Source organism: Ammospiza nelsoni, chromosome 25 (genome assembly GCF_027579445.1).
Source record: "Ammospiza nelsoni isolate bAmmNel1 chromosome 25, bAmmNel1.pri, whole genome shotgun sequence".
Taxonomy (NCBI): Eukaryota; Metazoa; Chordata; class Aves; order Passeriformes; family Passerellidae; genus Ammospiza; species Ammospiza nelsoni.
Genome location: NC_080657.1, coordinates 1,524,323 through 1,537,604, shown reverse-complemented (window position 1 = coordinate 1,537,604; position 13,282 = coordinate 1,524,323). Strand labels below are relative to the sequence as shown.

The following is a 13,282-nucleotide window of genomic DNA, read 5'->3' as shown; positions in this document are numbered from 1 at the left end:
CTCGATGACCTGAAATGTTGACTTGCACTTTTTTGGCTTATTAAAGTACATTGTGGTCACTCAGATGGAAATCACGGACTTTAGAAAAAAAACCTCCTCACTGGCTCCTGGCAGGGAGTTCCCATCTTTGAAGCAGAAAATACATCAGCGAAGAGAAACCTGTAAAATGAATTAAGTGCAGGGAATTCCTGCCCCGTGCAGTCATCGCTGTCTGTAGTTTTTTTTTTCTGTGAGCATTGAGGTGCTGAGGCTCAGAAGGTGCTTGGGAAGGGGCTCAGATTCCCTCTGGTGTTTGGGGATTTTTGTTTCTCATGGCTCTTGCCTGGAGAGACTTCAATGCTGGAGTTCCCACAGCCCAGCGCTGATTTCCTGCCATCTGGAACAGGAGGAATATCACTAAGGAGACATCAGAAGTTAGTCAGCACCAAAAATCCCGATTTGGTGGCAATTACTCATCCTTTGGGCTGCACCACCCCTTTGAGATACGCACGTGGAGGGGCTTGGAGAGGTGGTTTCACATGGGGGTCCACGTGAGCATGGGCTGGGACACCCAGAGGGGACCTGGGTGAGGGAAAAACCATTGGGTCCTTGCCATGGTTGTTTCTGTTTTTTGAAATTCAGTGAGGGGGATCCTTATTTTAGGTTCAGCTCCTCTGATTGTTGACCCCACAAACCTTCCCCTTGCTCCAAGCATTGCTGGAGAGGCTCCCTGGAATTCCACAATCCAGCAGCAGAGGGGTTAAGGGAGATGAGGGAAGCAGAAAGCAAAGGGGATGCTCTGGGAAGCCTTTCTGGGAGTGAGGAGGAGGAGGAGGAGGAGGTGTGGTGGAGCAGATGTCCTTCTGCTGTCCCAAAATGTCTGTCCAAGGCAGGCCACCTTGCTCCACAGCAAAGGGGAGTCATTAAATATTTGTTTCCAAGCTGAGTCACAGTGAGGTTAATGAGCTAAATCACTGGAATCTTTTATGAGCAAAGGAAAACAAGTGTGTTGGACACGCTCACCCTCAGGCTGTTGCTGGGATTATTTTTGTCAGGCTCCTCAGGCTGTTCTGGGCTCTCAGGCTGGCTGATACCTGTGCTGCAGGTACCCCTGGTTGGATCACCCAGGCTTTTCCACAGGGCTCCCTCCCTGCCTGGCTCCTTTGGAGTTTGTTTTGCAGAACATGGAGAGCTCGGACCAGCCTGGCATGCCAGCCTTATCAGCCTGATCCTTTTGTGGGTTTGGCTCTTGTACCCAGCAGCTCCATATATAAACAGTAACAGGAGAACAGCCCGGGAATTGGTGATTCCAAGTCCCCATTTATTTCTTATAACCGTGGCAGAATTCTCCACGAGCAAACAGCTCTGGACAGTGTCTGCCAGCTCACCCTTCGCTCGTGTCCTGGAGGGACCTCCCTGCCCACCGGTTCCTGAGCTCTGCTGGGAAAAAGAAGCTTTTTTTCCCTTTGGAAACGAGGCAGGGAAAGTCAAAGCAGTGCCTCTCGCTCCGGCTGGGAGCTGTGCCTGTGTGTTTTGGGGGGATTTTGGTGTTTTTAGGGGGTTTTGCTTCGTGCTCCTCCGGTTGCCGGGCGCAGAGAGCCGTGTCCTCCGCGAGCTGCTGCTCTGCTGGGGGAGATCTTGCATCCAAGTGGGAATTTTTCAGTGCAGGCAGTGCCCCAGCGTTCTTGGGCACGGGGAGCAGGTGGCTTCTTGCCATCCCCTCTGCTTCCCAACGGGAAAACGCCGTGACAGGGCCAAGGGCTGCGGGGTGACCCGTGCTCTGCATGGGCTCCTGGGCCAGGGGAGCAGAGCCAGCCAGCAGTCTGCTCCCTATTTTTGGGGTGTTTGCTGTGGGGGACAGGGCAGGCTCGTCTGAAGGACTGCACAGGCAGCGCGTGGTTCCAGCAGATCCCCAGCTCTGATAAAGAGCATTTATCTCCTCCGGAGGAACAGGATTCTCCCTGCTGCCTCTCCTGACAATGGGGAGCTTCATTCGCTCTCCTCCCCCTTCCCTATCGAATCTTTTTTGGTTTAGAAAGCTTTTCCCCACAGGATTCCCAGGCAGGACCGTGCCAAATCTGTGGTAAACGACTCGCACATTAATTGCCTATTGCCTTTGTCTTTCGAAATGCAGCGAGCTCCTCTGCTTGCCTGTAATTTCGTGGTTAACAAAACTCATATGATGTCAGGTCTCTGTTCTCAATAGCTTCACTGTGAGAATTGCTTGGGGTTTTTCCCCAGGAGCATTATTTCCCAATCTGATGGCGAGTTGGAGCCGATGCTCTCATTTCTTCCTCAGTTTTCTCTTTTTACCTCACTCCAGTGCTTTTCCCAGGAAAAATGGGATTTTCTAATTTAAAACCAGAGGTGGGTGTGGATAGACCCTGAGCTGTGCTCCAAACCAGCAGATTCCTGTGACATCTGTGTCACTAGGTCAAGGCAAGGGAGGAGTTCAGACAAACTTGCACAATTCCAATAAAATCAGTGCAAGTGGCTACTGCATCTTCCCTAGAGAGGAAAGCCTGTTGTATCCATGGAAAGACTGAGTGGCTGGAAGAACAGCTCAGACCTTATAAATTCACCTTTTCTCTCCCACCTTTTCCGCCCCACAGCAATTCCAGAAGGAGCAAGTGGATCCCCTCCAGCTAAAGCTGCAACAAGTCAATGGAGTTGGTCAGGGACTCATCCAAAGTGCCGGGAAAAACTGTGATGTCCAAGGGCTGGAGCATGACATGGAAGAAATCAACACCCGCTGGAACACCCTCAACAAGAAGGTGGGAGCGTGGGGAGGGGCTGTCCCTGGTTTTTTTGGGGTCTGGGGGAAGGATGGGATCACAGGCAGGGAGCTGAGGCTCCGGTGCCAGTGGCTGACACTGCAGTGGGGTTGTTTTTGTTTTTGGGGTGCAGGTGGCCCAGCGAGTGGCCCAGCTGCAGGAGGCCCTGTTGCACTGCGGGAAGTTCCAGGATGCCCTGGAGCCACTGCTGAGCTGGCTGGCAGACACCGAGGAGCTCATCTCCAACCAGAAACCTCCCTCTGCCGAGTACAAGGTGGTGAAAGCCCAGATCCAAGAGCAGAAGGTAAGTGAGCACTGGGAGGGGAGCTCAGGACAACCAGACAATATTTTGGGGGTTCTCTCCATTCTTCTCTCCTGGTGGATCTCAGTTCCTCACATCCCAATGTAAAGAACAGTTTGCCCACACTCAAGAATCTCCATCGCCTAAATCACCGCGTCCCTCCGTTGTCCCGCTGCCTCTCGAAGTTGGTTTTGCTGGTTGGCCGTGTTTTTCCAGCCCTGAGTTTTGCTTTGTGCTGATAATTCTGCTGTGTCAGGAGCGAGCTGGTGGTGGAGCAGGGCCTGGTTGGGGTGTTTGGACAAAGGGAACGTTACAAAGTGTGAGAGCAGCCCCAAGGTGTGCCGGTGTTTGCTGAGATAACAGCCCGGGGTCGGCGCCTGCCCTCGGAGTGGGAGGAGGGGAGGTCAAGTGTGGTCATGGGGAAATATTTCAGAAATGAATTCTCAGCCAGGCTTAGTCTGACGTGTGGAGGTTGCAAGAGGAAATGGGCTTCAAGTGGAGGTTAAAAACTTGATAAGTTGGAGGGGGTTGGTGGGAAAGACTCGGAAAACTCTTCTGGCCCAGAAGTGGTTTGGGTCTTGAGTAGTGTAAGGGAGGGAAGGGGAAATAAAAGGGAAAGGAGAATGGAAAGGAGAATGGAATGGATTGGATTGGAGTGGATTGGAATGGAATGGAATGGAATAGAATAGAATAGAATAGAATAGAATAGAATAGAATAGAATAGAATAGAATAGAATAGAATATATGCAATGAAAGTTCACTTGAATGGGACCTACAATGATCACCCTATCCAGCTGCCTGACCACTTCAGGGCTGCCCAAATCAAAGCATGTGATTGTTATAATGTAATATAACAATATAACTCTATAATTTTTTGAGCTGGTTTTGAAGGCGGAGCCGTGCCCCTGGGCTGGGCCTGCTCTCAGCCCAGAACTGGCAGTGGTTCTGAGCCACAATTGGAGATGTGACCCCTCCAAGGGCTGGATCTGGTTCTGCTGCCCCAATCTGGTAATTTCCCCCTTCCTTTGCCTCCCCCAAGCTGCTGCAGCGCCTCCTGGACGATCGCAAGGCCACGGTGGAGATGATCCAGGCGGAGGGCGACCGCATCGCGCAGTCGGCCGAGCCCGCGGACCGCGACAAGATCGTGGGGCAGCTGGAGAGCCTGGCACGGCGCTGGGCAGGGCTGCTGGGCAGGGCAGCTGCCAGGTGAGGGGCACTGGGAGCAGCTCATCCCACGGGTCACCGTGCCCTGGAGCGTGGGGACAGCGCTCGGGAAGCTGGCGGAGATTTCGGTGCAGATACATCCTGGAAACAGCTGGAAAGCACGAGGAATCAAAGGCTGGCTGGGAGCTGGGGCTGATAGCAGTGGTTTACAATGGCAGGGAAGAGATGAGATTAAATAATTTCCCTGCAGGGGAGGGATGTTATTTTTATTCCTGTAAGCTTTAACGTTTAGCAACATCCTGTTGACACCTTTATGCTGCCAGAATCTTGTTTATGAGTTACTTATTTCTACCTAAGCTGATGTTTGAGGTTATGAAGTCACTTCTGAGGCCAGATTGGACCTTTCTCCATGTTTTTAATCATTGCCAGCAAGCTGGGCTGTCCATCCAGGACTGTCCATCCAGGACTGTCCATCCAGGATTGTCTTTAACCAGAATCTCCGAAAGACCAAGAGCCTGGTGACAAGCTGAGGGATCTCCAAGACAGTGATAGGGATAGAACAAATGGAACTAAATGATCTTCAAGGTCCTTTCCATCTCAAACTGTTTCATTAAAAACTGCACAATGGGGAAGCCCTTCTGCTGCCTTCTCAGGGCATTAAACTAAAGGCACAGCTGCAGGAAAAGCTTATTTTGTAGTTCCTCCACATTGATTTTTATCTTTGCCATTGTAGCTTGCCTGACAATGGTGTCTCACCTTGCTCTGAACAGAGCTGCTTCCTCCAAATACCTGATGCTACTTCCCATGCCTGGCTCCAAACTGGGAGCTACTCCTTAGTGTTTTCACTGACTCAGAGAATCACAGACTGGTTTTGGTTGGAGGGACCTGAAAAACCATTTTGTTCCAACGCCCTGCTGCAAGCAGGGACACCTTCCCCCAGACCGGGTCGCTCCAACCTGGCCTTGGACAATTATTCCCTTCTAATTTTGTGATTACTTTTTATAGGCAGAAGCAGCTGGAGGATATCTTGGTGCTGGCAAAGCAGTTCCACGAAACCACAGAGCCTGTGTCCGACTGGCTGTCGGTGACAGAGAAGAAATTGGCCAACTCTGAGCCCATTGGCACCCAGACTGCCAAAATCCAGCAGCAGATCAGCCGCCACAAGGTAGGACCTGTGCAGGAGCAGGATGGAGGTGGTTGGAGTCAGGTCCCGCTCCAGTGGTGTTGTTTCCACCACAACCAGAGAGGTTTTTGGCACAAACAAGGACTGCAGGAGTTACCCAGAGAAAGCTGCAAGCCCTGACCCACCAGGGTAAACATTAAACCGGTGTCCTTGCACCTCCCAGCAGATTTGGATAGAAAAAAAACCATCCCCATTCATGTGTTTCTTTTTAATTTCTCCTCAGTTTACCCATTCAGGGGTGGCTTTTACATCTCCTCCACTTTTCAGTTGCGTTCATTGTTGCGTTCCCCCTTTTAAGTTGCGTTTATTTCATTTTCCACTCATTTTTCCCCCCCCCCCCCCCCCCCCCCACCTTTCTGTTGCCCATTCTCCCCACCACCATCCAGGCTCTCGAGGAGGACATAGAGAGCCACTCCACCGACGTGTCCCGGGCGCTGGGGGTCGGGCAGTCCCTGTCCTCGCTGAGCTGTGCTGCTGAGCAGAGGCTGCTGGCAGAGAGATTAGAGGCTCTGCAGAGCCGCTACGGCGAGGTCCGCGAGCGGTGCGGCCGCAAGGCAGCCCTGCTGGACCAGGCTCTGGCCAACGCCAGGATTTTTGGGGAGGAGGAGGTGGAAGTGCTCAACTGGCTGGCTGAGGTGGAGGACAAGCTGGGCTCAGTGTCCGTAAAGGATTTCAAACGGGACGTCCTGCAGAAGCAGCATGCCGACCAGCTGGTATTTCCCCTTTATTTTTGTTTAATTTTTTTTGTTTGTTTGTTTGTTTCTTCCATGTTTCTGTTGTTTGTTTTGTTGCATTTTAGCTGGTTTTGTTTATGATTCTGGGGGCCTGATTTTAATTTTGCCAAGCTGCTGGGTCTGTCTGAGGTTTGGAGAGGAGTGTAAAGAGATTTCATGTGTTATGAACAACAATTGTGGGCCCCCCCTCCACCAAAAAAAAAAAAAGTGTTTCTCAAGGCGGAGGAACTTCAAATGGTTCATTTAATTTGTGAGCAGTGTCTGAGGCAGCTTGGCCACCCTGTGCCTTCAGAAAGCTGGATGCTGTTTCCAAAACTGAGAGCTGGGAAAGTCTGCTGGGTTTTTGGAGCTGGGCTGGCCACTGAGGAAGCCTCTGCATCCTCTCCCTGGGGCTGTGCAGGCTCTTTGCAAGAGTGAGGTTCTGCTTAATGCAAGGGCAAGTCCTTTGGTAACACAGATCCAATGGGTTGGGTTGGGTTTGCTCTGAGATTTGGGCCTTTGAGTCCCAAAAATCTTAATAATTCCCATAGCAGGATAGCAGGACAGTTTTCAGATGGGTTGTCCAGCCTGCCTGTGCTCAGTAGGGAAGTTCATGTTCCCCACAGCAACTCTGGCTGGCAGGACACAGGGAGCTGTCTGCAGCAGGGTAACCCAAATTTGCCTTTTCCTTCAGGCTCTGAATGAGGAAATTGTGAACAGGAAGAAGAACGTGGACCAAGCCATTAGAAATGGACAAGCTCTCCTGAAGCAAACCACAGGTAACAGGGAGGAGATCTGGGAAATGTGGGGGGTCTGGGAATCCATCCTCCACGTGCCTTTCCTTGGGAAGTCCATGCTCTGTTGGGTGGAGGCTTTTCTCCCTCAGGTCTTCATTTCCTTTTGGAAACTCCCAGAGTGGCTGGTTTGCATCCAGATGCTGAGCCGCAAACACTCCAGCTTAGGATTTGCTTGGTCCCAAAATCCCGAACTCCCATCTTGGGGAGCGGGTGATTCCCAGTGCTGCTGTGGGGATGCTCAGTGCTGAGGGAGGCTTTTCTCACTGCAGCCAGCTGCTAAATCACATGGAAAAGAGGTTAAAAATACCCCCAGCCCTCTGCTAATGCTGCTTTCCCAGACTGAGCAGTTGTGGCTGTTGCCACGTGGGTGTGAGTTTATGTTTATGAGTGGGAAGAGAGGTCGGGGCGCTGCGTTTCCTTCAGATGTGGTCTGCTCAGAGCAGATGTACAGCCCCGTGTCCTTGTGGGAGCTGTGGAGCAGGAAGAGTGATTACAAAGGATTTGGCAGGCAGTTCTGTGTCCCCTTGGAAGCAGCAGCGAGGGGTGAAGTGACCCTTTTTTCTTGGAGCTGTGACACGTTGATGAGAACTGAGTTGGGGTGGCTTTGGTTTGGGGTGGATTGTGACAAAACCAGGCTTTGCAGCTGGTTTTATCACAAGCTCCCATCCCATCCCATCCATGTGGAAGATGTCAGAGCTTAATAAAACCCGGCTGAAGTCACGTCAATACAAAGAAAAGTTATGCTGAAATTAAAAGGGAGAGGGACAGAGAAAGTGGCTCCTGAAGCTTTCTGGGGTGGCTCCTGAGGCCCCCAGAGCCCAGCACCATTTTCCCCCTGCTGCAGGGGAGGAGGTGCTGCTGATCCAGGAGAAGCTGGACGGAATCAAGACGCGCTACTCCGACATCACCGCCGCCAGCTCCAAGGCCCTGCGCACGCTGGAGCAGGCACGGCAGCTGGCCACCAAATTCCAGTCCACCCACGAGGAGCTCACTGGGTGGATGAGCAAGGTGGAGGAGGAGCTGGCCTCCAGCGGGGCGCAATCCCCTGCTGGAGAGCAGATCCCCCAGTTCCAGCAGCGGCAAAAGGTGGGAAAACAGCAGGGATGGTTTGTTTTGTGCTTGGGGAGGAGCTGGGAAGGGCACACATGCATGGGTGGCTTCCACAGGAGCTGAAGAAGGAGGTGATGGAGCACAGGCTGGTCCTGGACACAGTGAATGAGGTGAGCAGGGCTCTGCTGGAGCTGGTTCCCTGGAGAGCCCGGGAGGGGCTGGACAAGCTGGTGTCGGACACCAACGAGCGCTACAAGCTGGTCAGTGACACCATCAGGCAGAGGGTGGAGGAGATCGATGCTGCTATCCAGAGGTCTCAGCAGGTGAGTGGAGAACCCCTGCAGGGTTTGCTTGGGACAGCAGGAGCCAGCAGCCAGGCACTGCTTGTCACACGAGGCAGTGGGAGGGATGGCAAGCATAGGCAAAGGGTAAATCCCATCAGGAATGCCAAGGGATGGACCCTAGCAGCAGCTGTGGCAGCAGAGATGGTGGCTGACCCGTTTTAGTGTGTGTTTTTGGGATGGCTGACCCCTCCTGGTGTGTGTTTTTGGGATGCCTGACCCCTCCTGGTGTGTGTTTTTGGGATAGCTGACCCCTGTTGGTGTGGTGTTTTGGGATGGCTGACCCCTCCTGGTGTGTGTTTTTGGGATAGCTGACCCCTGTTGGTGTGGTGTTTTGGGATGGCTGACCCCTCCTGGTGTGTGTTTTTGGGATAGCTGACCCCTGTTGGTGTGTTGTTTTGGGATGGCTGACCCCTCCTGGTGTGTGTTTTTGGGATGGCTGACCTGTCCTGGTGTGTGTTTTTGGGATGGGATCATTCTGGAGCAGCACTGTGTTGTCCTGCCTGAGAGCTGCTGCCTGCAGGGGTGATGTGGATGGTGTGAAACTGGTGATGGGTGACTGTCAGAGCTGGGAAAACATCATCCCCCACTGGGAGAGCACAGGGATTTGTTCCAGGCCAGCAGTCCTCCCCAAAAATGCTTGTCCTGCACAAACTGGAGGCTGTGGAGTGCTGGGAATACCTGACCTCACTCCATGGAGTCAGTTCTCCAGGGAGGAGCAAAGGAAATTCTCCTAGGTATGGGGATGTCCCTTTCCCTGCAGACAGGGAGGGTGTGGGGAGAGGTGGCTGCTCCAGCTTGCCCCAAAACCAACTGCAGGAGCCCCAGAACCCGATCCCCATCCTTCTCCTCGCACTGGGGTGAGGAGTTTGTCCCTGCTGGGTCCCTCTGTCATTCCCACCGTCCCCAGCTCCCCAAGTGCTCCATCCCTGCTGCCCAGCACTGACCACTGCCCCTCCTCTCCCCTGTGCCAGTACGAGCAGGCAGCTGATGCAGAGCTGGCCTGGGTGGCTGAGACCAAGAGGAAGCTGATGGCCCTGGGTCCCATCCGCCTGGAGCAGGACCAGACAACGGCCCAGCTGCAGGTGCAGAAGGTCTGTGTGCACTCCCTGGTGGCTTCTGGGGGTGGGCACCAAGGAGGGATGGTCCAGTTTGGGTCGTGGGATGCATTTTGGGGCAGCAGCTTTACCCTGTGCTGAGCTCAGAGCAGCAGGAGAGACGCAGCACTTCTCCTTGGGATGTGAAAGGAAAAACAAAAAAACAAAGGAAAATATTGAAATAAATCATCCAAGTGTTTGGCTTCCCAAGGAAAAAGCTTCCTGCCTGTTCACAGGAGCCACTTAGGGCTTGGTGGGTGCTTTGCTTTGGTCTCCCTTGGGAGATCTGCTCCCATTTCAGCTTTTCCTTGTGGGCACCAGAGCAAGCTCTGCCAGGGTCTCACCGGAGCTGGCAGCAGGAAGGGTTAGAGAAATGTGTGTATTGATTAATGAGGGTGGTTTCCATTTGCTGTTTGCTCATTGTTCCCTGCAGTGAGGGACTCCACAGTTCCCTCCCAGCAGCCAGACGTGGAACAAAGAGGTGCTGGAGGGGTTGGGGTTTGGTTTTTTTTTCCATGTATCTTTGAGATGAGCTCATGCCTGAAAGAACATGCACTTTAAATAAACCCTTTTCTTCCCTCTGCCTGGGCAATCAGAGGAGCACACAGGCTTATTGGATTTAAAATTAAAGGGAAAAAAAAGGAAAATAAGACAGTGTTATAAGAGAGGGGGGATTGAACCATCGAGCATTAAGTTAAATTGAGCTCAGCTTCCCGCTGTTAATCTCGTGGACCTTGGGAATGGCAAAGTTATTGGTGGATGCAGCTCTGGAGAGCATCATTTTGTGGGATAACATTCACTAACAAATGGATGATGGAGCTTTTCCTCCACTGAGGACCTTGGGTGTGGATTATATCTCATTTTTAGAGCTGTTTTCGGGTCTTTGAAAGAGAGAGGTTGGTGTAGATGAGGAAAACAGGCAGGAATCTGCATTCCCAGCCACAGGATGCTTGCACTGAGTTTTGCAGGGTCTCTTTGGCAGGAGGGTGCTGTGGATGGGCTCTGAGCTCTCCCCTCTCTCTTTCCAGGCGTTTTCCATCGACATCATCCGGCACAAGGACTCCATGGACGAGCTCTTCAGCCAGCGCCACGAGATCTTTGGCACCTGTGGAGAGGAGCAAAAAGCTGTGCTCCAGGTGAGCCCCCTCTGCTATTGACTGCAACAGAGAGGGCAGAGAGGCCAATCCCCAGCCCCTTGCACGTGCTGAAGGAGTTTAAAATCACTCCATCTTCAGTAATTCCCACCAGCGCTAGCAGAAATCTCTTTACATTTATGACTCTCCTTTATGGCCGGTTTTTATTGCAAGGTTTGGGGATGGGGAGGGGGAGATTCCCGAGGCTGCTTTAACTGGAATTACAACGTGGAAGGCCACCAAAGGCACCTCCTTCTCTTCCAGCTCTCAGCATGGAGCTGGCCCTTTTCCTGGGCCCTTTTAACTCTCCTCCCTGATTTTTTTTTAGGAGAAAACTGAGTCCCTGGTGCAGCAGTACGAGGCTGTGAGCCAGCTCAACTCGGAGCGTTACGCCCGCTTGGAGCGTGCCCAGGTGCTGGTGAACCAGTTCTGGGAGACCTACGAGGAGCTGAACCCATGGATTGAGGAGACCCAGGCCCTCATCTCCCAGCTGCCACCCCCAGCCATCGACCACGAGCAGCTCAAGCAGCAGCAGGATGACATGAGGGTAAGGGGATGAAGAGTTTGGGGGTAAGAGGATGCAGAGCATGAGGGTAAGAGGATGCAGAGTATGAGGGTAAAAGGATGCAGAGTTTCCACCTCCTGTCCATCAACACAGGGCAACAACACCTTTTTCTTCTGAATTTTCCTCCATTTTTCCCCCTTTTCTGTTCTTTTTGGGGTGTTTGCTTGTGTTATGCAAGAGCGCCACATGAAAATCCCTCGTTGTGTTGGAGCGCTCCTTACCAAAATTCAGCTTGCTTCCAAGGAAACCTGGCTGCTTTTGGATCTCCTTCCTGCTCGTGGCAGGAGGAAAAAATCACTTTGTGCTTTTAGGGTAGAGACTGCAAAGCAAAAAATTCCCAGTGGGGTCCCCCGTGGAGCTGTGGGGAGGGTCAGAGGCTGGGGAAGGACCCGTGCCAGGCACTGTGCCATAGCCATGTTGGGAAGAGCCGAGTGCCATGTGCTTGGCAGATGCTGGGGCATGAAATCCAGGCTGTGAGTTCCTCCCAGATACCATCCCTGCTCTTGGAGTGCTGTTTGGAATAAATAGGCAGTGGCTCGCAGCAGATTTCTAAACAAATGTGTTTTATTTTTTTTCCCCCCTCCATCTATTCCCTAGCAACTGCGAGAGTCCATCGCTGAACACAAACCTCACATCGACAAGCTGCTGAAAATCGGGCCCCAGCTCAAGGACCTCAACCCCGAGGAAGGGGAGATGGTGCAGGAAAAATACTCCAGGGCTGAAGCCTTGTATGCCAAAATCAAGGAGGAGGTTTGCCTGCGGGCCCTGGCGCTGGACGAGGCGTTCTCACAGTCCACCCAGGTATGCCAGGGAGGTGAATCTGCCTCTCACAGCCCCCTGGGACAGCCACGTGCTCTGGAATGTGGTTTTATTTCCCCCTGTAAAAGCCCTTTATAAGGAATAAAGTGGTCAGGCACCTCCAGGGTAGTTTCCTGTGGCTGTGGGAGCAGAGGAGGAGAAGGCGTTTGAGGCTCCACACAGTAATGGGGTCGTAAATTTTTACGGCCTCAATAATGATGCTGGTTCAAAGGGGCTGCTCTGGCATCCACCCAAGGTTGGAAGGGCCTCTTGAAAGAGCTTGAAGAGATAATTTTCAGTTGTGATAAGCTGTGAGTGCAGTGAGCAGCCACGGGATGCTTTGTTTGGGAGAGGTAATGGATGTCTCTGGGGTCTGGGCATCTCCTGAGGAGGTGGGTGAGTGCAGGAGGAGAAACAGGAAAGGAAGGGCAGAGACTGGAGGTGCTGAAGTCCAGACAGGGGGTGAAGTGCTCCTCCTGCTGCTGAGGGTTGCTGACCCCCAGCTATGTTTCATTTCACCCCCGTGTTCCCATAGCACAGTTGGTTTTTGTCACGTCCTGGGTGTTTATTTTCTTAATTCCTGTATTGTGTAGTCACTTCTCTTGGTTTGCACTTGTATTAACTCCGAGTTTTTCCCCCCCCTCCACATTCCCCTCCCCTCTCATCTCTCACTCCCATTGTGGAATGTGTTGTCTGTGTGTGTTGCTGCCTGTGCCCGTCCTCCCCACATGGTCCCATTTCATTCTTGTGTTGACTGCGCCCCACCATTGCAGATTTCGGAGGTAAGCGAGTCCCCCCTCCACAGATGTTCATTTACCCTCCCTGGCCTGATTCTATTTGACACCCAGACCTTCATTTCTGGTCCGTGCACAGCTCAGCAGAACTTGCTTCAAATTTAAAGCCGGGGTTGGGGCTGGAATCACGTTTTTTGGGATGGCTTTGGTCGCGTTGCTGCCTGGTCTCAGCTTCTGCTGGGAATGCTTCCTGCAGGGCAGAGGTTTTGCTTCTGGAAGGGTTCACACTGCTCCAGCTGGATGTGCTGGCTTGCTCCTGCTTGTTGGCTGAGCCAGCCTGTCCTGATCAACTTTGCACCGAGAGCCCCAGCCCTTCTCTGCTGGGATTTACTGGGCACCTGCATTGGTGTGTTCCCAGCAGGAACTGGGAGAGGGACAGGAGCAGCCCCAGAGCTGAGCTGTCCTTCCCACCAGCAGAGACAGTTTGGGATCTTTAAGGCCAAAGTTGACTCCTTTCTTATAAAAAACAGCAATAAACCCTGCTAGACCCCCCTCCCTCCCTCACTCCTGGCTTTCTGGTTCTGCTTTGAGGCCGCAGCTCCTCCCCACCCGCATGCAGCTCCTGCTGATCCTAAAGAACTGGGATGGGTTTC

The 13,282-nt window shown here is 52.6% G+C and overlaps 1 protein-coding gene across 1 annotated transcript in view; it reads left to right on the top strand.

Moving 5' to 3' along the window:
* The window catches only part of LOC132083701 (microtubule-actin cross-linking factor 1-like), a 146,489-nt gene that overhangs the window by 110,152 nt on the left and 23,055 nt on the right, over positions 1-13,282 (top strand). The window contains exons 58-69 of the mRNA XM_059488527.1: positions 2,592-2,753; positions 2,887-3,057; positions 4,094-4,260; positions 5,224-5,383; positions 5,788-6,114; positions 6,809-6,893; positions 7,756-7,997; positions 8,078-8,284; positions 9,277-9,396; positions 10,428-10,535; positions 10,861-11,079; positions 11,695-11,898. Coding sequence (XP_059344510.1) covers positions 2,592-2,753; positions 2,887-3,057; positions 4,094-4,260; positions 5,224-5,383; positions 5,788-6,114; positions 6,809-6,893; positions 7,756-7,997; positions 8,078-8,284; positions 9,277-9,396; positions 10,428-10,535; positions 10,861-11,079; positions 11,695-11,898 — 2,172 coding nt within the window. The remainder of the gene's footprint in view (positions 1-2,591; positions 2,754-2,886; positions 3,058-4,093; positions 4,261-5,223; positions 5,384-5,787; positions 6,115-6,808; positions 6,894-7,755; positions 7,998-8,077; positions 8,285-9,276; positions 9,397-10,427; positions 10,536-10,860; positions 11,080-11,694; positions 11,899-13,282) is intronic.